General features: G+C 49.3%; 1 protein-coding gene and 1 long non-coding RNA gene across 4 annotated transcripts; one reads left to right on the top strand and one right to left on the bottom strand.

Moving 5' to 3' along the window:
* Positions 1–1,928: 1,928 nt before the first annotated feature.
* AP5Z1 (adaptor related protein complex 5 subunit zeta 1) lies at positions 1,929–20,328 on the bottom strand. 2 transcript variants are annotated; one of them, XM_039490495.1, is made up of 17 exons: positions 20,006–20,328; positions 18,504–18,641; positions 17,465–17,651; positions 14,334–14,478; positions 12,883–12,995; positions 12,159–12,327; positions 10,625–10,765; positions 9,909–9,946; positions 9,664–9,826; positions 9,132–9,310; positions 6,830–6,972; positions 5,319–5,468; positions 4,869–4,980; positions 4,224–4,321; positions 3,263–3,395; positions 2,860–3,074; positions 1,929–2,359 (listed from the first exon to the last, which is right to left on the bottom strand). In XM_039490495.1, exons 1-17 carry the CDS (start codon positions 20,263–20,265, stop codon positions 2,089–2,091), a joined length of 2,655 nt encoding a protein of 884 aa, XP_039346429.1. In that variant the 5' UTR covers positions 20,266–20,328; the 3' UTR covers positions 1,929–2,088. The 2 variants fall into 2 exon arrangements, with proteins under 2 accessions (XP_039346429.1, XP_039346430.1); XM_039490496.1 differs by having other exon boundaries at positions 18,310–18,641; positions 20,006–20,160.
* On the top strand, positions 20,204–25,210 carry LOC120372939. Of its 2 annotated transcripts, XR_005585284.1 has the most exons (4): positions 20,204–20,290; positions 20,978–21,229; positions 22,332–22,377; positions 25,023–25,210. It is a non-coding gene; the product is annotated as an uncharacterized LOC120372939 (long non-coding RNA). The 2 variants fall into 2 exon arrangements; XR_005585283.1 differs by lacking the exon at positions 20,204–20,290 and having other exon boundaries at positions 20,860–21,229.
* Positions 25,211–25,863: the final 653 nt, after the last annotated feature.

The following is a 25,863-nucleotide window of genomic DNA, read 5'->3' as shown; positions in this document are numbered from 1 at the left end:
ATTCTGTCTCCCATGCACCATCCCACCTACAGACCTCGGCTGCTCAGAGTGCCTGCTGCTGACATGCTGATGATGTTAAACAATGTCTGGCCTTGAAAGACACATTCCCCCTTTTTGGAAAGTCCGTCACAGCTTGAACTGCTTATTCCCAAGAGCCCACAGTCACTCAGCTCTCTCCTGCCACCAGCAAAGCAAGGCGGCTGCTCTACCATGGGGTGAAATGTTTTAATTGCAAGTCTATTCTTCCAGGCTGTTGCGGGCTGCGTGTGTGGTTTAGCAAGCGTAGCGGGAGAACACCCTCCCCCCTCACTCCTGCACTTTGAAGTCAGTGGTAAAACCCCAAACTAATCACTGTAAGCTGGAAGTGGGGGGTTAGCCCACCCACCAGGCCACAGGGTTCTGTGCAGCCTCATGGGCAAGGCATCTAACCCCCCCTTGCAAGCTCTCCAGGCTGACAGAAAACCCCAGAAGGCAAGTGTCTGGCTTCTGTGCTGTGGCATGCTCAGAACAGGGGGGGGGTAGGCCACCTGCACAGCAGTGCCTAGAGATACCTGCTTCTGTTCCAATTAAAGGGTAACCGCAGGAAGACAGCTCAAGGCTCTTGCTGCCTTATTAACGGTCAAAAGAACGGTGCACATTAGCTTGACTTTAACTCCACTGAGCCCTGGAAGCACCCCCCGGCCATCCCCACTCCATGCCCCTGCCAGCTGCGGGCTGCAGAGACAGGCACAAAAACTGCCCTTGAGCCTCCAGGGAATCATGTCGATCCCCGGTGCAGCCACGCTTGTCCCAGCCCCGGGAGCAAGGGCCGGAGTTTGCAGCATGACAAAGCAGGCCCAGCTGTGGCTTGATTCGGCAGTACCAAAGCAGGCCACACACATACTGCTCTCCAGCTTTGCAGGCCGCCACCATAAGGAGACTAGCGTAACTCACCCCACAGGAGAATCGGCCAGCCTCCACCGCTGGATGGGAAGCACCACGCAGTCAGTCCCCAACTGTCTTTAGTTAGCACTGCATACTCTGCTAAATGTTCCTATTGCCTGAGTGCAGCCAGGGGCCCCTGGAGGGCGCATGCTCGCTGCCAGCAGGAGAAAGGGGCATCACCACCCCCCCCTTCTTGTTAATACTGTACATCTCTACAATGTATATAGTTCTAGTGCAGACCTGGGACAAAGATCAGTGCCCCTGTTACAGGCCTGCTATGTTCAAGGAGTTGTTCTTGGTGTGAAAAATAAACTGGATCCAATAAAACCTCCCTAAGCTCCATTCTGGTGGCAGTGGTCTGGAGCCTGCTTAGGCCTTGCTGGGTTCAATGTAACTTTAGAACAAAAAGGGAACAGAGACAGACCCTCACCTAAATCATCCCCACAAGCTGCCCACGCTTCACACCATTTCCTGGCCACAGGACTGGCCTTCTTGCTCTAAGCACCTGTTCCAGGCAGGGAGAGCAGAGCAGAGCAGAGCAGGGGGGTAGGAACAGCAGGAGTCACAATGCAGTCAGAGCAAAGGGGACACGTAAGAGCTGAATGGTAGGACAGGGCAAAGTGCCCCTCCAGGGACTTGCTTTGGAGACGGCCCTCTGGATTTTCCGAACCTTGCAGCGCAGAGCTCCTTCGGCTGCTGCCGTGAGCTGCGAAGGGAAGCAGGCTGGGCCCCTCCAGCAGATGCCCCTCAGGAAAACCCCAATTCACAAACTAGCCAGCGCCCTTCCCCTGTATCACCGGGTTTGTCTGTCCAGGGTGCATGCTGAGTGAGTGAGCCGCTCCTGTCTCGTGGGGGTGATGTCACTGGTCTCCCCGGGCGAGCCAGGACCCGAGTCCCACAGCAGGAACATTGAGAGGAGTCAGTGGAAACATTTCCTGCTGCAGGGGCCGAGGGCAGAACAGCCACCCACAAACCACATGGTCAGGCTCGAAGACAGAAACTTATTCCTCTCTTCCGTCATTTATTGCCCATTTCCAGGAAGGTGCAGCTTGGAGCAGAGCCTCATCCCTCCACCTTCCCCATATTCCATTAAGCAGAGTCAGCAGCACTGGGTTAGTCAAAATACAGCACAGAGCCAGCCAGGTCTTGTCAGCCAGTGTACACTCACCCTGGCACGAAGCCAGTCCCCCTTTCTAAAAGCCGGCTGGCCGTCTTCATGGCGAGAGGCAGGGACACATTAGTGTCTCGGTGAAACCGTGGGCTGGCAACCTCCGCTGATGGCGTCAGCACAAACTGAGCCACACTGGGCATTTTCAACAGGTTCATCAGCTCAGCGGCCCGGGTCAGGATCTCCTCATTGTCTTCCTCGCTGTACACCGAGGCCATGGCAGGGCTCTGAACAAACGCTCTCATCTTGGAAAGGAACAGGGACATCCTGCAGGAGGGAAGGACACAGCCTTGAGCCAGCAGGAGCTTCAAGAGAACAGCTCTAGATTCATAAAGCCCCTGCCTCAAAACCGCCACTCTTACATCGCTCCCTAGATAGAGCCTACAGGTGAAAGCACCCTCCAGCCAGAACCACAACCCCTCCATCACCAACACCTGCTGGGTAAAGCTTGGATGGGAACAGCTGAGGGCTTCCTCAACAGTAACAGTGACACCTCACTCCCTTCAGTGCCTCCTACTGGGAGTGGCTGGGATTACACACTGCCTGCAGTACACCAGTCTCGCTAACCACTACCCAGACACATGCGCAAGCTGGCTGCCTAGCTGTAATTTGAGCTCCCCCAATCACACATTTTTATTTCTTTCACAATTTGCCTTGTTTCAATTCCCGGGTTTTTCATTAAGCCAACAGGAATACAGCAACAAACATTTGCGTGGTAACCTGGCTGAACTGCACACTTAACCTTGACCTGCTGCCCTGTTTCACACCTGGGGATCAGATCTTGGCTGCGTGATGCCAGTTTGGTCAGCGTTGTCATGAGAACCGTGATGACACGTGGCGAATACTTGGGGATGCTGGCCGAGGGCCGCAGTTGCGTGATCTCAAACAGCATGGCCTCCAGGGCTTCGAAGAACTTGTTGATCTGCTCCACGGTGCACCTTTTGTCGTAGGAGACAGACATGTACTCTCCAATAGCCCAGACCTGCAGCAAGACAGGCAGAGAGGTATATAGACACCATGGAGAACAGTCTAAAGACGTGACAGATGAGATTAGTTTGCACCAGAGGTAGAGAGGACAAGGAGAAAGTTTGTGAAGAAAGTCCCCCGGTAGCCTGCAGAGGGGGCTACAGGTAGGAGATCCTCTGGATCAGAGGCTGGCAGGCTCCTTACCACGTAGGTGAAGATATCCTCTTTGTTCCGGATGTTGCTGACAGTTCCTGAAAACTCCAGAAGCTCCTTGGACAGTTCCACTACCAGGGAGGGGTGCAGCTTACACAGAAGCACCAGCTGGGAGCTCAGCACTCTGCCAGGAAGAAGGGAGAGAGCGATAGCTCGGGAACACAGACACCACCTCCAGACCGCTTGTCACCCACAGATCTGAAAGTGCTCGACAGAGGAGGAGAGCAGCGAGATTCAGTATTTCAGTTATGGCAGCACCCAGGGCCTCGAGCAGGATCACGCCCTATTGCACTAGGCAGACCTCAGGTTAGTGACCTGCCCAGCAACACAGACAGAGGGACACAGTTACACCGAATCCCTCCCTAGCACAAGTCCCAAACCCAGAGTTTGGGCTCAACCAACTGCCTGGCACCCACAGGGATCAGAGCAGGCTGCTCATCAGATTAGGTAACCCCAGTGGCCCACTAGTAAGGGAGGAACCCGCCCCCAGACAGGAGTCTGCACAGTGACTACCAGTGAGTGCACGTGTGTGAATGGCGAACAAGTGCCTCCATGCGGGACAGTGGCTGCAGATGTGCTGTGATCAGGCTGTGCATGACACCAAAGCCCTGACTGCAGTGACCAGTGGCTCCAGTCACTGTCGTCAGGGGTGGGGGCTCCCTGCAGCTGTTTGTCCAGAGGGCTGATCCCCAAAACTCTGGTGTCCAAGTGCCTGTGACCCACATAGTTTTTGTGACCAAAGAGAGGGAGTTGTTGATTTCACTCCAAGCGTGCCACCCGCAGGGCACCATGGCACTGTGCCCTCCGAAGAGAGGCCACGCAGGGATCGTGCCATGGCTGGTCCCCAGCTACCCTTGGAAAGCCAGACCGGGGCTGAGGGCCGTGTGCTGTGGAACCCTCCTCCTGGCAATTCCATCCACTCTCTCCCCTTCTCAGAGGTGCCCATACTCACCTATGGACATCGGCCTTAAACGCCGGGATCTCGTAGAGCTGCTCACTCCTCTCCAGCAGCACCAACACCAGCTGGTTTATCAGGGGGCCGTCTGCAAACTGGAGATGGAGAAGCATTTCCTTCAGCACCACCACAGCCCCCAGCCACCCCAGAGGGGATGCCTGGAGCCTGGCAGCCTGATCCGAGTGACACAGGGTGTTGGGCAGGAGCCTTGCACTTGTCCTGCTGCTGCCCACACTTGGAGAGGCCTCACCGGTCAGCAGCTGCTGCTGGGAGCAGCCTGGCAAGGACTTCAAACAATGCTGAGCTACTGCAGCAAAGGCCCTTTTCCACAGAAGGAGCCTGCCTGGCCCCAGCCTGTTCCTAGAGGTTCCCTCCCCAGAGAAACACCCCCCCCAATCCCAGGAATTCCCTTTACCGTTTCCTGCACCCACTCTGGGAAATTCAGGGTCCTGGGTATTTTCACCCCCATTAAGGGCCAGAGCAAAGGGAAGAGGGCACCCTCCTGGAGTGAGCCAGAACCCAAGCCAGAGGGAGTTTAACCCTTTGGTTCCCATGGATATTCTTCCCATGACAAAGGGAACATGAGAGACAGCGACACACAGGACGTGAACTCCCCAGTTAGCTGCCCGCAGGGAGCCCTACCTCTGCCACCGCACTGAAGTAGAGCTGCAGTAAGACAGGGATGGTGTCTGCACACTGCACGACCCGGGGACAGCTGGCCATGGACCCCAGCAGCTGGCGAAGAGGAGCCAACCTGTTGACAACAGACCCCAATATCACCATCAAAGCAGCTTCCCTGCAGAATCCCAGCTTCCCAGCCCTGCCCTCTTCCTCACTACGTCCTTCAGCTTTTGAACACCTTGTAAAACTGAAGAGGAGAGGGAGACGTGTGCCACATCCCAGCTGTGTCTGTACACAGGAGCCAGCCTGTGATCGTACACACGAGCCGTGCACAGCAACCCCAGCTCTTCCTCTGCACAGGACTGCAGCGCTGCTTCCGCCTCCTGGAACCCACAGCCCTGAGGCAGCTGTGAGATGGGGAATCATAGCACCCCCATGCAGCTGAACCGGACGCTGGCTGCAGCCTCGTACCGCTCAGGGGAGTCTCTAGGGGCCGTCTCAATGCGGAGGAGATACTGAAAGGTGCTTCTGTAGAGCGGGTGGCGGAAGGCCTCCAGGCAGCTGGCTGGCTTGGCAGCAGGATCCCAGGTGGCTCTCTCCGAGATGGGAGCAGAGGCAGATCTAGTGATGGACACACACAACATAAACTGAAGTAATGGAACACAGTGGCAAATTGGCTACGTCGCAGTTAGAGGAATGTCAAGGCGGAAGGGCCCCAATAGCTGATCAACCCCCCAAGAAAAGTCCCAGGTTTCATTCAAATAGTTCCCAACAGCGAAATGGTTCTCAGGCCTTCAGAACAAGAACAGCAACGGGGTTAAAAAGCAGGAACCTGTGTATAAGAAACGCTGGGTAACAGAAGGGAGCTCAGGCAGACTGCACCACCCCTCAGCAGCTAGGCATGATGCTACTCTCCCAGCGCTCTCTCCAGCTGGCTCAGCAGCATGCCCTGGCAGAGGATGGTGTAATGTCCAGCAAACCCAGTGCTCCATGATGACCGAAGTCCCCTCTGTCAGCACACAGCTCCAGTGCGAGTCTCCGCTTCTACACTCCGGGGATCCCCAGAGCACCTGTGGGGTAGCGAGCCAGTCATGTTCGTGTTCCCTTCCATTCTCACATGACCCCCCCAGGAGAGAATCTGAACTTCATGTCTGCCCGAGAAGCTAACAAGAGCAACAGTGCAGGACATAAGCGGGGCTGGCAGAATTTTTATTTTCTAATCATTGAGATGGATAATATCAATATTTAGTTTTAAGGCCCCCCCCCTTTTTTTTTAATTTTTATCCATTCAAATTTTCACAGTTGCAGGAAATTATGGGGGGGGGGGTGGTCAGATAATAATTACTCAATGACATGTTGGAGGCTCAGAAAGTTAAAGCATTATAACCATCAAAACACAAAATATACACAGTAAATATCCTTAAATCAAACTCTAATCAAGGGGGATTTTTCTGACCTTGCCTATCCGTATACTTTGATCATCATCAATAGAAACACTTTTTTCATCGGTTTGTGTCTATGATGAAATCAACATTTACCAATAAAAATCGAATCCTTCCAAGTCTAAATGCAAGACTGGCTAACCGAGACCACCAGGTCTGGCATCCTCTCTCTGCCAGTGGCCAATACCACGTGCTCCAGAGGGATGGACACCTATCAATTGCTCAGAGGTGGACATAGGGGAAGGGAGGGAAATTCCTTCCTGACCCCTAACAACAGTCAGCCTACTGCTCAGAAGCATGAGACCTGACTGTCCCTATCTTTGCACATGCAGCAGATCTACAAACACTATTGGTCAGGTGCTTTCGCAGCCTCATATAAATCCAGCTACGGTAGCTGCTGCTCTGAACTGATGCGGTCGTGGGTGTTCTTTGGGTGTGGGGCAGCCATTTCAAGCAATTAGTTCTGGCTCAAAGAGTGGGTCAGGACACTGCCCAGTGTCAACTCCCTCCTAAAGAGTAAGGAGGGGAAGGTGATGTCACCTCAGCTGGATGTCCAGAGCAGCCGCCAAACACGGCAGGTCAAGCAGCAAGTGAAAGATCTCGATGGCTGTGTCTGCACCAAGCAGAGCTGGCAGAAGGTCCATGAACTCAGAGATCAAGGCTGGGCTATTCCATGCTAGGAGCTGCAGGGAAAAACAGGCAGAGACTTTCACAAGCAGCTAGCAGTAGGGCTGCTTCTCTTCCCCCCCAACCGGGCTGGATTCTCCCACCTCAGAGAAGACAAAGCATGTCACAGCGGAAGTTACAGGGGCAAAGGGAGAGGAACAAAATGCTGGGGCAGGTCAGCTCTGAGACCCCACAGCCAGAGCGAAACATTTAGAAGCGGATGATCCAAGTCTCTCACAAACCAACACAGCAAGTTTCACCGCATGGAGCATTTGCTTCGAAAGGCGCTCAGGCTGGCCCAGCACAGAGCTGGATTGACCCCACAGGCTCCAAAAAGGGGGATGACACAGGAGCTCCCAGAGGCCACCTGCACTGGGGCTGATCTCAGAAGTAGCAATTTTGAGTCCCTAAACCCTAATGCAGGAGAATTAACCCCTGCCCCAACCAGGCCCTGGGTGTCGTCAGACTCCAATGAAGGAATTAAAGTGGACAAACTAGGAGCTGCTCCATCCCACAACACAGTCGTTCCCCTGGGACAGAGCCCACTGACGCCCTTTCTGCTAGTTTGGTTGCCAAGCCCTTACTCCCTTGCCCACCCCCAACTGCTGCGTTACACACCCAGACGCCTCCGGATCAGAGATGCTACTCACAGCCTTTCCGGCCCTAAATAACCACCTAAACATTCCAGAACTAATCCCCCACCACACACATGCCTTTAAACTGCTGGTGAGTCCTTCCACACCTCAGCCTGTCTGTCATACATGCATGGCAATGGGCCCCAACTGGGGGGCGTGTGGAGAAATGTTGGGGATGGCGTGCAGTGAAGCCTGGCCAGCCCCCACAGGGGGCAGGGCGGGAGCATCACCCAGCTGCAGCTCCACTCCATACTCCTGGGGGAGTTCGGCGCCAAAAAACTAAAAATTCTGCACACAAATATTTTAAAATTCTGCATATCTTCTTTGTTAAAATAATGCAATATAATCACGCTAGTTTCAATTATTCTGGCAATTTATTTAAACTATAGTACAAGGGATGGAGAATGGGGGTGAAGAGCACTGGAGGAAATCCCCGAACGCCCTTTGTCTAATAGTAATGTAGCTAGTATTGACCCTTCACTTCTAGTTATGAGTCAATAAATATATGCAGCCATACGCTCAGTGTTACAGCAGAGGCAACTGAAGAGCAAGTGAGGGCTGGCGACTCAAACTCACAATTTATATTGGCTACTGACCAGCTCCAGAAAGGTGCTCCAGTAGCAAACAGTTCATGGAGCACATTTTGATAGGAAATTTTTTCAGTCCAAAAATTTAGACCAGTTCTAATCACTCAAGCACCATAAGCATTTATAAGGTCATACTGTCCTTTATAATAAGGCTCCTTTACACCACTCTGGCAATGTAAAAGAGCCTTAAAATGTTTACACCTGTTTTATAGTCTTGGGGGAATTCACTAAGAACAATGGGAACAATTCACTAAGCAGGCAGGCTGCTACATGCTGCTCTGCCTGAGGGACAGAGCCTGCCCCACACTTATCTCCTCAGAAACATCCCAAAGCCCTGCCCCTCAATGCTGAGCATGCCACAATAGTGAGTGAGAGGGACAGAGTCTCTCTTTCTCTCAGGCATGACTGCCCCGCCCCAGTGGCGATTTACATCTCTACCAGCTACTCTGAGCACCCAAACCAACCTGCCTACACTGCTGGGGAGGGGTGCGTGACCGCTCTTGCAGCTTCCCTTTGGTTCCCTGGCAGAAGTAATTTTTCTGCCGGGAATCAAAGAAATCTGCGGGGGCCATGAATTCTGTGCATACTCAGTGAGGCAGAATTCCCCCAGGAGTTACTCCACCCCTAGCTCAGCTCTGGCCCCAGCTGCAGCTTCACTCTACCCCCAGCTCAGCTCTTGCCCCAGCCCCACTCTACCCCCAGCCGCAGCTCCACTCCACCCCATTCTGCCCTCAGGCCAGCTCCACTTCTAGTCCTGGCTCCTCCCCCATCCCCAGCTCCTCTGCTGAGCCAACTGTGCAGCTGCAAAGATAGATTCCATTACTGGTAAGGGGGAGTGTGACAGGAAGAGTTTGGGCACCACTGTTGTACAGCCACCCCCCCGAGCATTAGGGGCTTCCATTCCAAGGGCACGTGCGTGAAGAGCAGTGCTCGAACCAGCCCCAGCCCCCATACCTTGAAGAGGTTTGGGAAGCTCCGTCTGAAGATGCTGAGGTTCTCTGTGAAGAACTGGATGTTGTCCCTGCAGAACTGGATAAACTCAAAGGCCAGCATTGGGCTGTGGAAGAGCTGAGCAGGAATCCTGGTGAACAAGTGCTTGTAAACTGCCTCTGAATCCACCGCTGCTGTCTCACCTGGGAAAGAAGGCACACTCAGGAGCTCAGCCCATGCAGCAGCCACCCTTCCAGGGCTGGAGATTTTACAGAGTGGCTTTTGTAACATCAAGACCAAGAGCACTAGGAGAAGGCGGCATGGTCAAAGCTAGAGAGTAGTAAGAAGCCATTGAGAGGAAGAGTATTTCTGTGCCTACTGATCTAATCCTGCTTCTCAAACAGAGGCCTGAGTGAGCGCACAGGTACCGCAGAGATTCCCAAAGCTTATTTGTGGGGGGGGGGGGGGGAGGGCCGACAGAAGCAACATCCCAACCCCCAGCAATTCCTGTCTGAGCAGCTCTAGAGAGGAGAGCACATGTGCACTGTCAGCTTACTGTGGTTCAGGAAGAACTGAGCAATGGGCAGCAGTGCCCTGGCATAAGCAAGGTCCCCACTGATTCTGCCATGCAAGATCTTCAGGCAGGAGAGCGTCCGGTACACATAGGAGGAGTCCTGCCTGCAGATAATATCCATGATAGTGACAGCCTCGATGAGACACTGCACGAGGAAATACAGCAGATCAGAACTGTGCAAACAAATCCTCCCCCGCAACCCCCACCCCTGCTCCTTGTGTACTTACGGCTTTTTGCAGGTCCCCATCTGGTTTCTTCAGGGCCCCTGACAGATGAACAAATCAAACTCAGTCCCCTGGCCCATGCTGGGTATTTGTCATTGTTAAACTGGGCAATGCTGCTGGTGCTGGCATGGGCTCTACTGGGAATGGCTTAATGCTGGCAAGTCCTTTATTAGATCAGTGGAAGTCTCTCTTCAGCCTTCAAAACCAATGTGATGAACTGAGCCCTCTTGGAAGTGTATCCTTACTGAACACACAGCAGCCCTCTACAGGAGGCGTGGAAGAGACAGCCCAGAATTAAGGATGGTGGGGAAGAGCCGTGGACCCTCCTAACTCAGGTAGTTCTGAGCAGTTACAGTCAAGAGAATCCACACCCCAGTGTCTACAGTTTCCAAAACCCAAATCAACAGCACGAGGTAGAACACAGTCTGGCAATAGAACCAGGTGATGTTTGAGAGCTAGCAAGCAACTTCTCCCATCCCCAGCTAATCCCTCTAGAGTCTCAGCTCAGATCCCTTCCTCTGCTTCCCCAGACACTAGGGAGTAAGTGACTCCAAGCCAGAGCCATGGCCTAGCAGGTGGCTTGAATAGAGTCTTGGGCCTAGTCTCAGACCAGTGGGGAGACTGTGCCCTTGGCCCAGCAGGAGACTGAACGAGGTGATTGTTAAGAATGACCGTGAGGGGCTCGGACGAGAGTCCTACATACTCAGACCACAACTCACGCCGGTTGCTTTGCTCGATAAGCCGCTGGCAGTATTCAAAAGCCTTCTCTCTTAGACGCTCCTTCGGGGGAAGCAGGCGACTGGAGGTGGAGGTAGCAGAGACCATGGACATGATAGACCCATCTACCTCTGATCTGTCATCTGCAGAAAAGAGATCAGCACAGATCACACCCCGTATGGTACCGTTTGAGAGTTTTACCTAGGAACGAGGTTCTACAAACTGTCCAGCTCACCATGGGGGAAGAGATGATACGATGGAAAACACCCCTGTATTCACACCCTATACACTATGGTAATAGGGTATCAGAGGAGTAATAATCTTTGTACAAAGCATGCCTTGTAAGGGATCGTTTGAAAACTCATAATTTGCTGATCAGTACTGTCCTGGTAAAATGTGTGTGGCAACATTGTTTGTGAAAGGTATAAGATTCTCCTGTGGACGTTCTCAGCACATGTTCTGAACCCCACAGTCCTGCCCAGACATAAGTCAGACCTGTCCTACGCAAAGGAAGGAATGTGTGCTTGCCTTAATTTGCATTTAAACAGCAAACAGAGTCAGCAGGCAGAGAGGAAAAACAAAGGAAGTTTAAACGGGGGCATTTTTTACTTTTATGCCTCATTACTTGTATTCACTTAAAATCTCTCTTTGTAGTTGTTAAACTTGTTTTACTGTTTTATCTAATCCAGTGAGTTCAAATCGAAGTGTCAGGATAACTCCATTTGGGGTAACAAGTTATGTGCATATCACTCCCTTAAAGGAACAATGGACTTCACATATTTGTACTGCCCAGGAGAGGGCTGGGCAGTAGAGGATATACATTTGTGGGTAAAGATCTGGGACTGGGGGTGTGTTGGGGTCACCCTGCAGTATAACCAAAGGTGGTCACAGCCAAGGTGTGGCTGGCTGACTGCAGCGAACACACACACACGTTTTACATGCTGGAGGCTGTTTGGGAGCAGTCCAGGCTGGAGGCTGCAGCAGCAAGGCATTGTAAAGGACACCCTGGATTGCAGGGCAGGGGTGACAGCTACTCACTGGTCTGGATTGTACCCTGGTATGTCACAGAGGGGAAGTGATATCTGATTCCAATCCAAGGGGAACATTCTGTTGGAGTGTGGGAACATTACGACAGCACCTAAGGGGATGCTCTCTCCCATTCTTTTTCCATGAAGCCTGGGGGGATTTTTCCTGAAACCTGAGGGCCTACGTAAATGGTTAATTCTGGCATATCAGATCATGGTCATTCAGCAGGCTCACTGCGACATTTTCTTCACAACAGTCGTAGCCCTGGCATCCCCCGCTATTGAATTCAGGGACCACCATGCCCTGCCAATGCCCCTCAATTCCAACCCACACCCCCCTTTTGGACCAACTCCAGGAGCAACTGGGGAGACAGTGCCAAACATACTGAACCAGATGGTGAAGCCACCAGATGCCCTTTCAGGACTAGATCAGGAAACACATCCCACTCGGGATGTAATACAACACCCAACCACAGCCTCTAGGCACACACCCAGCACCCCAAGCCAGTACCTGAATTAGGGCTGTTTGCCCCCTCGCTCCCATAGCACAGCAGCCACTTGCGCAGCATGGAAAAGGCCTGCATGTTGAGCCACTGGTCCTCTGTGTAATATTGACCAATTGAGAGCACCGTGAAGAAGTCTGTGGCAACTGCACCATCCACCTCTGTGATAGGGCCAGGCTGGGAATTAGAAGATAAACTGGGTGAAGTGGCAGGACTTCCTGAGGCAGAGATTGTTGGGGAGAGGGGAAGTGGAGTTCACCAAATCCAAGAACTGAGTCAGTGAACAGATTTGTATGTTTACATGCATGTAGAAAATGGGACTCTCCATAACAACCAGAGGCCCAGGATGGGAAGGTGCAAGTCTTTTCCCATGGGAGGGGCCCTCAAAGTCCTTTTATTTCCCATCTCCCTCAAAAGCCACATTTCAGCAACCTTCCGTTTCAAGATAAATGGTTCTCAACACATGTCTGTGTGGTCACCAAAATCTGCAAGATGCTCTCTTCCACCCCTCCCTGGGGTGAACCCTTCTGTCTCTGAACTCCCATTAGCCTAGGAGTTTGAAATCCAAGGTGCCTGACCGCTGCACCCACTGGCTGTCCAGCTGGCTAAGAACAGCAGCACTTCTAGATCACCTTTCCTAAAGCTCACCTGAGCTCAGGAGCCTTTAAGGGTGGGGAGGTGACATGACATGGTCCAGGTCCTTTGTGAGGGTCTCTGGAATTCATCACTCACCTGCCTTGCCCTGGGATTGGAGAAGAAGCCTCCAGAGGGCTGTGCAACTCCTTGCTGAACACTTGCATATCTCAGCCAGTCCACCATCCTTTTATTGACCAGATTGGTCTGATCTACAGATGGAAAGCAATGCAGGTAAGGGTTAGATTCATCATAGCAAGGGGCCTCTGCAGCACGCTAGTCACTAACCGAACTGGTATACTTTAAATCTAGCCCAAGACTGCCAGCAGAACTCTAGTCCAGCTCTTAGCAACTCTCAGAGCAAAGGGATTCCCTCACAGTCAAACTCTGTAGGTGATTCTCACACACACACACTCTTCTACTTTTACACAAGCTCAGAGACCAGCATCTTTTGTATTCCATTCACAGCTCCGTATATGATTCCCACCCCCGGTCTTTCCCCCATCCCCCACTCCTGTTCAATGCTATATTTAATTTCATCAATGTTCTGCACAATTCTTCAGACTGAAGTCAGAAAGTGAGCACAGGCACCTGGGATTTGTAATACAGATCAGCCCAATGGTACATTTATTCCCAAGTCCTGTCTCCAACAGCAGCTATCGGAAGGGTAGTATCAGAAGGTGAGATGTAATGGACAATAATGAAATAACCTGTCTGTTGGGGGATGTTTTTTTCCCTAATTCAGGGAGCTGTGATTAGTCTGAGCCCTGTAGCATGAAAATGAATATCCCCTATACAGTTTTATCCTATTTAATGTAGCAGAAGCCCAAGGGAGTGGTGCTGCATCCTAGGCAAAGGCAAATATTCCATTCCAGCATCCTCCTTCAATCCTCCCCCAGTCTCTGTCCAAGGAGTGCAAATCTCGGAGCAAACTCCTGAACCTTGTCGCAGCACAGTGCAGCATCTCCTTTTCATAAGAGTATTTCGGCACCTTTTTCCATTGAGCCCCCCATGACTGGAGTGCTCTCCCAAAGCCTACTCACCAGGCCATCACCTCCCCCCAAATTTCATCACCCCCACCTTTCAAATTCTCTGCCACTCCAAATTCCACTTCTGCCAGGAAACCTATGAAAAGTGAACTGGCTGTTCTTCTGTATTCATGAAATAGAGAGATGCAAACTGGGGAGCCATGCAAGTCTTTCCACCCCGACCCCAAGCGCCTCAGGGTACATATTTATACTGCAATCACACTCAGAGGCCCCAGTGCTAGGCACATACATACAGCAAGGATCTCTCTGCCTGAAGAGCCAGTGTCTCTCTGTTCTGGGAGGTGCCTAGCACACTCGAGGGCATCGAACAAATAAGATAATGATCCTCAATGGATCAGAGTTTCACTTTCCCTGGGATATAGGTGCCATTTATAATGGCAATTTGCAAGTGTCCCAAGCCATACTCTTGGTCTAAGCCTTCAAAGACCCTTCTTTATCATCATGCTGTGTGACTGTGATCTGTTCATTCTCTGTGGGTCTCTAGGACCCTCTGGCATTTACCTTCAGCTAGGCTTGCTGGTGATAGACTGATGATCTTGGAGAGTAGAGGAAGAAGGTGCCGTGAACTCTGACCCTCAGGCAGTCGCCCTTCCAGGACTTTTACAACACGCTGTCCCACTGCTAACACCTCAGCCTTTTTATTTCCCTTAAAATGAAGCAAAGATTAAAACAAGATGATCATTTGCAACTAAGATTTTAATGATTTCAGCCTTACAAACGCTTAGATGAGAGCATCTCTGCTCTGGTGCTGAGTGCATCTATTTTACCATAGTCCACAGATCTCTTCTACAAGCTGAAGCCACAGTTCCCAGTGGAGAAAACATCTGATAAAGCAACAAGTTTGTGGACAGCCACAATTGAAAGTTGAATTTGTTTGCCAAAAGTGGCTCTAGCGGACACCCTTCAAATACAATGCTACATTCATCCAGCATGGATGGAGAGGCAAACAATAGAGCTAACAACTCTATATAATCCCTAGTGGTGAATTTGCCAGTATGATTTTTAAACACAAGGCTTGTGGCTTTGAGTCAGATTGATGAAACACGTCCTAACATGCCTAGTTAGCTGGTACTTATAAAGAGAATAAAACACTCTGTTTGGAAGTCTTGCTGTGGTTTAAGATACATAATTAGACTGAATTGTCAGGGGACCTGGGTCTCTCACAAAAATAACCCCTCCTTTGGGATGACAGGCAGATACCAAATCTTTTGAGAGGCTGCCTGTAGCCGGGTGGTTACCCTGCTCCTGCCCTGAAGGGCTTACAACAGCCCTGGGAGAGGGCTGTGGCAGGGGAAAGACTGGGCTGATTGGAAAGCAGCCACAGTTGTGGCTGGCTTAATCAGGGCCCAGCTGGCCCTTATAAGAGGGCAGTGGCCCAGAAGGATAGACAGTCTCTCTCTCTGCATTCAGAGCTGCAAGGAGCTTAACCAAGTGCCTAGAGTGGAGCAGGGCTGGGGAAAGGCCACGGGAGCTGGGGAGCTCCAGCCTAGGAAAGCCTCAGGCTGCAGGCCTAGGGTAAGGCCAACGGGGCACTTGGGTTGCAGGAGGCACCGCAGCGGTGAGTCGTCGCCCCGCGACACTGCCCTAGTGGTAGCAAATGGTTCTCTTCCTCCTCCAAAGCCATCATGCTAGCAGAAACTAAAACCCATGCAGGTATTCAGAGTCTCTGACAGTCTCCCCAGCTGGCTGCCTCATCCTCTTGATCTGAAGGATGTAAATCAACACCAACCTGTGGCATCACCTTGTCCACTAGTTATCAGATGAGTTTCCTACTCAGGGAAAAGCAAGTGATTTGGTGTTGAGCTACACAACTTTCTAGAGGTGAGGGAGCTGCACTTGGGAACCCTACTCAAGGCTAGTAATCCTGTTAACATACAAATACATACACTCTCCCCGCCTCCCCACACACGGACCGATGAACCAAAGAAACACATTAAAGAAGTGGCTTATGATTTTGGGATCATTACAGTAAAGGAAAATGGTAAGAGGAAACTTCATCCCTCCTGGGTTACAAAGCAGTGACACAAAGGGAACTGAAGGAACCATGTCGTTATGCTGCTGACAAGCACTTCCAGGAGCCTTGCCTGCTTTCTAGAGAGAAGCATGATCAATGGCAGATTTCCAGCTTTAAACAAGTTTACCTGCCACTTAGAGTATCTGCTCTTCACCTGTTAGAAATGCCTAAAATTACATCTGCCAGTCTACTCTCCCAACAAACAGAAGAGCAAGAGGCAGAGAAGCCAGGGAAGAAAGTTGCTGCAGCTGCCTCTTTCTGAGGCAACAGTAAGGCTACAAGCTCTGTCTCAGGCAAAGTACGCAGGACTGACAGAGCTGCAATGACAGGTAGGCAAATAGAAAGAATGAGTGACTCACTTCCCACATCCACTTCATTTCCTTGCAGTTAGAGGAAGAAACCTATCTAAAGGAGACACTGACAGGCAAGAATGAAAGATAGGAGGGTCTTTTTGTAAGGACTCTGCTGAATAGTTCCCGCTTTCATTACATCAAGTGGGACATTGCTCATTAGTGCCACCTGCTGCAATGAGTTGCAGTAGCAGCACTAAATCTACCAAATCAAAGCCTCAGCAGCATCAAAATAGAGCAAAAAAATGTCTTATGGTTCGGTTCCTAATTCAAAGGTTAAATATACAGATAAAATGTAAAAATTCCCAGATCTAAAACTGGCCTCTTAACTATGCAACTGCTTTCTGGGGAAACTATGCAATTGCCTTCTGCTTTATAAATAAGTTACTTTCCCTAGTAAAGGTACATTAGAGCCTTGCAACTCGACCCGAACCTGACAACAAGTGAAAACAACCCTCCCCTCACCCTTGGGTCATCTCTGACCACCTCTACCTGCCCTTGGGGTTAGCAGCAGCTGCATGCCATGTTACTGCCAGCCACCACCACCTTGCTGTGCTCTGTGCACACTGCAGAATGAGCGGGCCAAGGAGTTGCAGCGCACAGAGCACAGCAAGTTGGGGATGGCCAGCAGGAGCATGGCATGCACCTGCTACCGACCACCCCTCACCATCAGGGGCAGGAGAGATGGATAGTGGGCTCAGGGAGCCACCATCAAGCCAAGTCTCAAGGATGAGGCTGTGGCAGCTCTTACACAGGTTGGGGGGGGAAGTGTAGGTTCAGGTTGGTTCAATTCTGACAACGACTCAACACTCTAATGTCAGGCTGGGATCAGCTCTTCTTGGCTCAGGCTTTAAAGTTAGGCCAAGCAGACCACTGCATGTTATGAAAAACCAGCACCATAAAGAGGTTAGAAACCACAATAAATTCACTTTTCAATCCTTTTCTTTGCAGGCATGAGCAGCAATAGATTGAACTCTATTACAGGAGCTAGCACTGAAAAGTTCCTTCCCGCTCCCCAAGTCACAGAGCCCACTGCTCTCATCCCCTCGTGCTATGCACACGTTGATTTTAAATATCTCATTATCAAATCTTGAATACACAGAAAACTTTACCATTTGATTCCAAACAAAGCATAAACTGTTCTTCTTAATTTACATGAAGTTCCTTCTGTTCTCACGTATACACATGTAAGTAAATTTTACTCCCCTTGAGTTAAGTGAAGGGGTGATGAAATCTAGACAAGATTCCTGACAGCACAGTCCATCTACCTGAGCCAAGAGGATGGAGGACACTAGACTCAAGAGCTTTGCCTCCTGGATTTCATCGCAGGATAGGATCAGATAATTGCTGGGTGACATCTCTCTCAAGATGGCAGCACACAGAGCCTGAATCTGCTCAGGACACTTGGGCAAACACAGTACTTTCTGCAACAGCTCTACAAATTTGCCATCCAACCTACAAAAAGATATATATATTAAAAAAAACAAAAAAACAAAAAACAGTCATTCAGGCATCACTGAAAGGAAACAAGAGGATAAGAATGTTTACTTATATTCTTATTTGACAGTCTTGATATAGTGTCTTCTTTGAGGCTGGCCCTTAGTAATCTCATATTACTCAACCTCTTCAGTCTGAGCATCTCTGAATTTCACTCCTTTAATAAGGCCTGATCCAATTCTTAATGAAGTCAGAGGGAATTTTTTCCACTTACTTTAAGAGGAGCTGGACAGGGTCTCTAGTTTGCAAGGGGAAAGAGAGTGGACTGGATTTCACCATCTGCAACTAGCACAGTGTTTTCAGTAAAGGGAATTTTCTGCAGTCACCCAGCCTTCGTTTCTGATCTGTCAAGACCAGAATGCTTTGCATCTCCTGCGTACTGGAGAAGCACAAGCTTCAATTTTGACATTTTATATTCTAACAGAAACACAGCTGCTGGGATTAGTACAGTGAAGAGGATGCTAAGAAAATATTTTCTGTTACAGAAACAGAAGACAAAAAAACCACAACACACAAATTCCATCTTCACAAGTTTTACTTTTCATGGGTAAGGTGCAGAAATATAGACGTTATATAATAATAGGCAGTAATAGATTTAAAAGAGCACAGCACTCACCCCTGGGTACAGAGACATATTGGTAGATACATTAAAATACAAAAAAGCTATTAACTATTTTTGGTCCAATGCAATCCAAAAAGGAAGTAGGGCAGATCTGTAGTAGTACTGATCTACAGAATACTGAAATACATTCTTGACAATATCCTGTTACAGTGACTACCTAACTGGGCTTAACATGTCCTCTCACTCACTTCCGGACATATTTTGTGGCTGAAACAATAAGGAAAAGTCTCTGCAAACAGTCAATGGTATCATTTCCCAAGTCGTGATTCTGGAGAAGGCTTGTGATTCGGGAACTAAACTTCCTCAGTTCTTCATCCTGGATCTCCCTAGGGAAGAACAGCAACACAAGAATTAAAAAGCCCTAAACCAGGAAAATTCCATGGTCTAAAACATACAGAAACAAAAAACACAGAAGTCCACATTCCACCGTTCTGTTAACCTCAAAGCCAAAATACTAGTATCAAACCTATTTCTGTGATTTGAACTGTCTGAAATGTTTGTTCCTTTAAAACCATTTTCTCTTATTTTCCTCGGATCATTCTAGTGGCCCTTAAACATAGGACCAAAAACACACACACCAAATGACTCCAAATGAGGTCTCCATATAATATAACTAGCACCTCCACTCCCCCTTATCCCTACTAGCATACCCTATAATGCAACCAAGACCATATTAGCTTTTTTTTTAGCACCACATCATTGCCTACTCATAGTCATCTTGCGATCTCAACCAGGGAGACTAGGTCCTCCTCCTCCTCCGTACTTCAAACTGTGCGCCCCCAGCTATTTTTGTGCTATGTGGTTTCTATTTGCTTTTCAAGTTCAAGAAGCCAATATCTAAGCCTCTTAAATGGCAAGTGTATTTAAAGAAAGGAAATAAATAGCTACCACCACTTCAAAGCTATGGCTGCTAAACTGGCAATTTAAGTGGGAAAAAGCTTTAATATCTCCTCAAAACAAGCCATTCATCCCTTCATTTGCCAGAATGAAAACAAAGCCAAAGCTAGGAAGACCCAAGGATCTTCTCATCATCCTGCTGGTATCTCAGCAGTCCTCTCTGAAAGCACAGTATTTTAGACGCATTCTTGGGAGCAAGGTTTCAGGAAGACTTCTGAGAAGGCTGAACTTGGAATTGTTTCCAGTTGCACTGTAGCTGCACCCACTCCCACTGCCTATTGTCAGCAATGGGGAAGCCTCTCAGCAGAGACCAGTTCCAAGAGGCAGCCTCCTGTCTGAAGTGTCCCCTTCTAGCGGCGATAGCTTGGGCAAATCACTTCAGACCCCTGCCTCAGCCTCCCTGGCTGGGCAGTGGGGAGAACACCACTCCCCTTCCCCCCTGGGTTTGCAGATGTCAGCGTCTGAGGAGCCCTCAGTGTGGGAGCACAAAGCGCTGGGAACACTCACGGCCTCAGGAAGGATGTTGCTCAATGCACCAACCGAGACACAACCCCGCTCCCCTGCCTGCGCCCAGAGATCACTGCCCTGAGCAGAACCAGGGACCTATCCAGGGACAGGCAACCCCCCCCTCCCCACGCGGGGCGCGCAACCCAGGCGTCCTGCTGCCCCCCCGCCCCACGCGGGGCGCGCAACCCAGGGAACCCAGGCGTCCGGCTGCCCTGAGCCTTTTACCAGCGACCCCCGCCTCACGCGGGGCCGCGTCGCTAGCGGAGTGGGCCGGCTCCCCCCGTACCTGGCCTGCCGCAGGAAGTTTTCCGCCCCCGGCGTGAACATCCCGCTGCCGCCACTAGTCAATGGGCACAACGGGGCTTCAGGGCAACGGAGGAAGGAGCCACACGGTCTCCGCTCCCTCCCCGACCACTTCCGGCAGGCGCGTCCGTGCCAGATAAGGGCTCGTGGGGAACGCGGCTGCCCCGCACGAACAGTTCCGGGAGCAGTCACCGCCCTGCCATCCCCACTCCGCGTGGTGATCGTCGCGCTCGGATGGATCATTCCGCAAGGGCTGCGCACGATACCTGTATCCTTCCGCCGCGCGGGGCCAGGAGAGGGAAGAGAAATAATCCCCCCACTATTAGGGGAGGGGACGGATTGACGTGGCTGAAGGCTCATTCGTGTACAGCCCCCCCCCCCCGTCCATTTCCCCTCCCCGCGGGAGTGTCAGGGGCTTGCAGAGGCCGGGCACTAGTACCGCCTTTGCCCCTGCGCTCCCTCAGGTTGCTAGGTGACCCAGGATGAACAGGGGCCCTGCCTTGGGGCCCGGCCCCCATTTCTCCCCTGCCAGGGCCTGGGGCGCACGTGGCACCTGCAGGGGCTAACACTGCTAAAGGGAGGGGGCACCCAGGGGCCCAGCCCCCGCAGGCTCCACGTGCACCCCAGGCTGTGGCAGGGGTTAATAGTGCTAAAGGGAGGGGCAGTGCTGGGCCCTGAGGGTTGCCCAGTTTTTCCTGGAGGTTTCCTCCCATGATGCTCTTTAATGAAAGATTAATCTTTAATTCCTGGAGCCTCCAGGCCAATCCTGGAGATTTGGCAACTAGAGAGCCCCCTTCCACGCTGAACCAGCCTGGGGTGACCAGACAGCAAGTGTGAAAAATCAGGAGCGGAGTGAGGGGTGTGTGTGTAATAGGTGCCTATATAAGAAAAAGACCCCAAAATCAGGATTGTCCCCATAAAATCAGGACCTCTGATCACCCTAAACCAGCCTGAGACCACCCAGAGCTGTGATGACTGAAGCATGGAGGCTGTAGGCAGAGGCATAACTTATGCACGAGCGGGCTATGCAGGGGGTCTGCTACAGCAGCTACCATGACACAGAAATTTAGTCCTCATCGCTGCAACACTTACTGAGACCCTCCTCCCAAAGCAAAGCTTGGAAGAACCATTAGCTGCAGGAACTTAAAATGGCAGCTACCCGTAGAGGTGGCAGACGTGTAGCATGGGAGCAGTCACGCTGGAAAAGGTACAGTTGAAGAGAATTGACCTCCCTGCAAATATCACCTTTTAGCAGTTCAGGCTCCCACTGTTCACAGTCAAAGCCAGAGCCCAGCTGCGAGGCACTTGCCCCTGAGTGTAGGCCCAAGGCAGGTTCTCACAAAGACAGGCACAGCACTGTGTGAGGAAGTGTGTCTGTTGAGCAGAGATTTTACATTTTCATTTTTGGAAAACGTGACACTGGCAGAAGCTCTTAGCCTTCCCTGGGACCCATTTGAAAAGAATGTATTTTGAAAAGGCCAGGATAAAAACAGCTACCCAGCAGGCTGTCTTCATAGGTTCCAAAAGGTTAAAAGACATGAATATTTCCTTCCTAGAAACATCCCTTCTGACTGCTAATAAGCCTGTAGCTTTTATAGCTGCACTTACCATCAGTCTTTCAGCAGGAAGGGATATTACTGTGCAAAGTTTGCTGGTTCTTTTACCTTTGGGAGTTTAATACCTTGAGCCACTCATTGGTATAAAGTTCCTTAAAGAGCTTAATCAATAACCGTTTCCATTAGCCATCTCTGTGCCAGCTCATGCTGCCCTTGGAACCAGAAACTTCCATTGCTGTAGCTATTGACAAAGTCATCGCAGAGCATAAATCAGACATACAGAAAACAGAGGGCTAGAGACAAAAGGTTCAGCTTTTTCCAAATGTAATATAGTGGGGAGCTTGTCCATTATATTTTAAAAATGGGTCCAACACCGCTGCTATATTTAAAAAGAAAGATGCTAAAGAAGGTGCCCAGATCTAGCTCTCTACAGATTTTGTCTGCGATGTATTTTTGCTGATCTGGGTAGGATTTTTAACACATGAAGGAGCCAGCCAGACTATGGCTACTTGGCAGGGAGAACCCATCTTTAGGTCCACTGAGGTCTTCATGGCATTCACATTAAATTCTGAAACTGAAAGCCAGTGACCTGGTTAACCAAAATGAGCAATTAGAATAGGGATGGTGCAGATGACATAAGGTGTCAAAGGGAAGAACAGGGCATAAGAATTATCTACCCTTAAACGGGAGGACTTATACATGGGCTGAAAACATTTCCAACTTCTAAGCTTCACAATATGCTATCGTTTACAGCAGCAGTTGAAATGGTTTAGCACAGAACTGATGAAGATCCCGATGGGTAAGTGAAAACTTGATCCTAAGTCTACAGCCAGTTTGAGGGACAATGGGCTAATCCACAGGGAAAAGATTATAGATCTTGATGCAGAAAGGAGGTTATTTATTACACAATATGATGAGCTAATGTTTCCCAAATGTACCTTCCAAATACCAGAGCTGAATTGATGGCTCACAGCTAGGATTTTTCTGAACTCTGAAGATGTACAAACATACACCTAATGTTCTGTACATAATTCAAGGGCAAGGATGGAGAGGGAGAAATATTTAGGTTCTGTCATCCCCAAATGTATATCGCCTGTTTATAGCCATGCATGAGACAGAGTGCCCAGAAGACAGGCACACAAAAATAGCACCTGCAGCACAGAGCAACACAGCCCTTTGGGATATTCTACAGCAGGGAGAGCTGGAAGGAAGGCAGGCCCAGTCAACCTCCCTGGTTGCATAGACATGGGTAAGTGATTCTGACCACACTGAAAAATAACTGTTACAAAGAAGACAAATGTGCCAGCCTAGGCTTCTGCTAGCAGTGAAACACTTATTTGCCACAGTTCCTAACTGTACATTAATCATGTGGAGACAGACCCTGTTTAGAGCCAGCCACACACAATTGATTACAAACTGGGCCTAAACACAAGTAGTTTATACCAAGAAAATGATGGAATCCACACCACAGGCTGCTGAGGAAATCTTCCAACTCATCACAATGCTATGCAGGCAGTAAGAGCATATCCTTTAGCCACTCAAAAGGAGTAAGCAATTTCAGGGCACCTTCTCTTTAATGTATAATTTTATTTCTGGTTATAGAAACAAAATGCTAAGAGGAGAAGCAATACTTCTCAACCACATACATCAATTTAAGATAATAGATAACAGAACAGGTAAAATAAATGAAAAAAATAGTAGAAATTTAAAACTTTGTTATAGCTTTAAAATATTAATGTTTTGATACATTAGAAATCACATTCAGATCTCAAATTACCTTTAAAAAAGTATGGCTCCTTATAAAAAATACTGGATATCATTTGACACAAACATGCAGGCCCACCCTTGGATGTTGCATTCCTACACCTTCCCCCTCCTTGGTGAACACAGTCCTCTCCCCACCATCCCAATTTGTACCCACCACTTTTGTACCCACATACTCTGTAGTTGCAAACTGTTCCACAGATGGCAACACTTGCAGCATAACCAGGAGAGAAGCTGAAATTCACATCCAATGCCACAGACCTAGCTTTTCCACTTTAGAGATACAACCTGCTTTTTAAAGCACTGATTAATAAACAGGTCATGAAAAATACTTTCCATATCAGAAAGTACTCTAGAAAAAGTTACGGCAGGAGATGTCTTCTCTGGCCAAGAACAGAAGCCAAAATGCAAACATAGCTACATCCCACCCATACCGTTCTCTCAACTAAGTGCCAAACTGCAATGCAGAGGGGGCAAGGTTCTGTCCATATCAACCCATTGAGATATTCTGGGGCCTACTCTCTGTTATACATATCACCCCCCCACACACACACCACCACGCAGGAATAAACTTTTACAGTCTTGGTTAAAGCAGCAAAGAGTCCTGTGGCACCTTATAGACTAACAGACGTATTGGAGCATGAGCTTTCATGGGTGAATACACCACAGTCTTGGTTAGAGATTTAACAGTTTTCTAATAGATCTTCAAAATTTGAACAGATTTTAATTGCCATCTTACTGGTTATTTGGTGTTTCTTATAGTTACTGTTGAGATTAAGATCGGGTTTTCTGCATGTGTAATGCAATTGCCTGATCCTTCTGAAACAGCTCTTAACACCACTCTGGAAACTACCCATATTAATTACACATCCTCTCTTAAGCTTGCATTTCCTGGCAGTCTGGAGAACTCTAGTCTCAGCAGGATAAAGAGCGCTACAGCAGGAATCAAAAAAGTAGTACAGCTTTGCCATTCTGTAGTATTTTCAAGTACTTTTACATTTTTTCCTGCTCTTATTTTTCATAAGATAAAGTCTCTTCAAAAGTACTACTACCCTAGTTCCCTGTGACTGCTGGAACATTTGGGGGAAATCAACCAAAAAAGGGTGCTCAAGTTTACACTAACTCCTTCACTGTTGGACCCAGTTGTGTATGTCAGCAGCCTGTCCACTTCAGAAGTGTATCACTTAAGTCAGTGTAACATAGGATCTTCTACACCAGATTTTTAGCAGTGAGGCAGAGATCATGCAGGAAGGGGATTTGCATTTTTCTACTTCAGTGGTTTTTAACCTGGGGTCTGCAAACTATATCTAAGATTTCCAAAGGGGTCTAACACCTCCATTCAAAAATTTTTAGGGGCCCGCGAATGAAAATCACTGTTCTACTTGATCTAAATCCTTTCTTCCAGGCAATCCTAGAAAATATCCTGACACTGCATCTGTTATTTTAAAATGATGGCTCTGCTTTTGAGAGTTTTCAGTGAAGCCAAATGGAGTGCAAGAAGTCACAGGACTTATCCTAGGTCATATGAGTAAGCAGCTGAAGCCCACACTAATCCCCAGAATGCTGACTCCCAGGGGCCTTTGCTGTAACCTTTAGGTCATGTCTGGAGAGGATATGGAGCAAGAACCATAATATACAGAGGGTCAAATTTGGATTTCATCGTGGCTTTTCTCCCTTCAGGAAGAAGAAAAGCGGTGGTTTCTTTCACTGCCCACAGCACCATGGCTACTCCCTTTTGAACAACCTTCAGCCCAAATGACCCTCCCAAGAAAATCAACCACCAGATCCTGATATCAGCAGAAACCTAGGAGAAGCTTGTATTCTAAGTCCTCACAGAAATGCAATGAAATATTACTTGAGAGACCTCACAGAAGCAGCTTCTTTCTGACTCCCTAATGCTATGAGTAACCTTGGTAAGGCCAAAATAAGTCAAAATTCATCTCAAGGCAAGTCCAATAACCTCAGTGGAGTTATGCTAGGAATGAATTTGACACACTCAGGAGAGGGAAAGGAGGAATTCTAATTGCATGCATATTTTTATTAGATATATTTTATCTAAGAGACCCTACGCCTCAGGCCAATGGGAGGTAGGAGCATCATAAAGAATGAGACAGGCTGCACCACCTCCGAATACCATAGCAGCCAGCCACAAAGCAGCACTTTAGCTTGTCAAGAGCTTGTTTCCTTCTTGACTGCAGGTTTTGTGCAGAGATTCAAATGCAGATATTTGGGGAGTGGGAATCAAAGAGAAAGAAGAGATGGGTAGAAAAAAAATATGCCACACACACCATGCTGACTGATTAGCCTAGTATCCTACATCATTGTCTTTGGGGAGGTAATATCCTGTACTACACAAGATGCTAAAGTGACCAGCCGGGGGAACTTCCATTCTTGGGGGATCCCAATTCTAAACCGTTGGTAATTCAAAGCAGATGGGAAAACTGAACCTGATGCAGATAAAGCTCACCTTTCTGCCAGCCTAATTCATTTCCACTTTATGTGGAGGTGTTTCCATTCTGTA

The sequence above is a fragment of the Mauremys reevesii genome, linkage group 10 (assembly GCF_016161935.1).
Source record: "Mauremys reevesii isolate NIE-2019 linkage group 10, ASM1616193v1, whole genome shotgun sequence".
Classification (NCBI taxonomy): domain Eukaryota; kingdom Metazoa; phylum Chordata; order Testudines; family Geoemydidae; genus Mauremys; species Mauremys reevesii.
This window is presented reverse-complemented; position numbering and strand designations above follow the sequence as displayed.

Bases quoted from the DNA above. Each gene is read 5' to 3' on its own strand.
- AP5Z1 (XM_039490495.1), bottom strand. From the start codon at position 20,265: ATGATCCATCCGAGCGCGACGATCACCACGCGGAGTGGGGATGGCAGG. The intron at 4,981-5,318 runs GTACGAGGCTGC...TGTTGTCAACAG, and splicing joins CCTAGAGACTCCCCTGAGCG to GTTGGCTCCTCTTCGCCAGC. The intron at 2,360-2,859 runs GTGTGAAACAGG...TCCCTCCTGCAG, and splicing joins AGCCAAGATCTGATCCCCAG to GATGTCCCTGTTCCTTTCCA.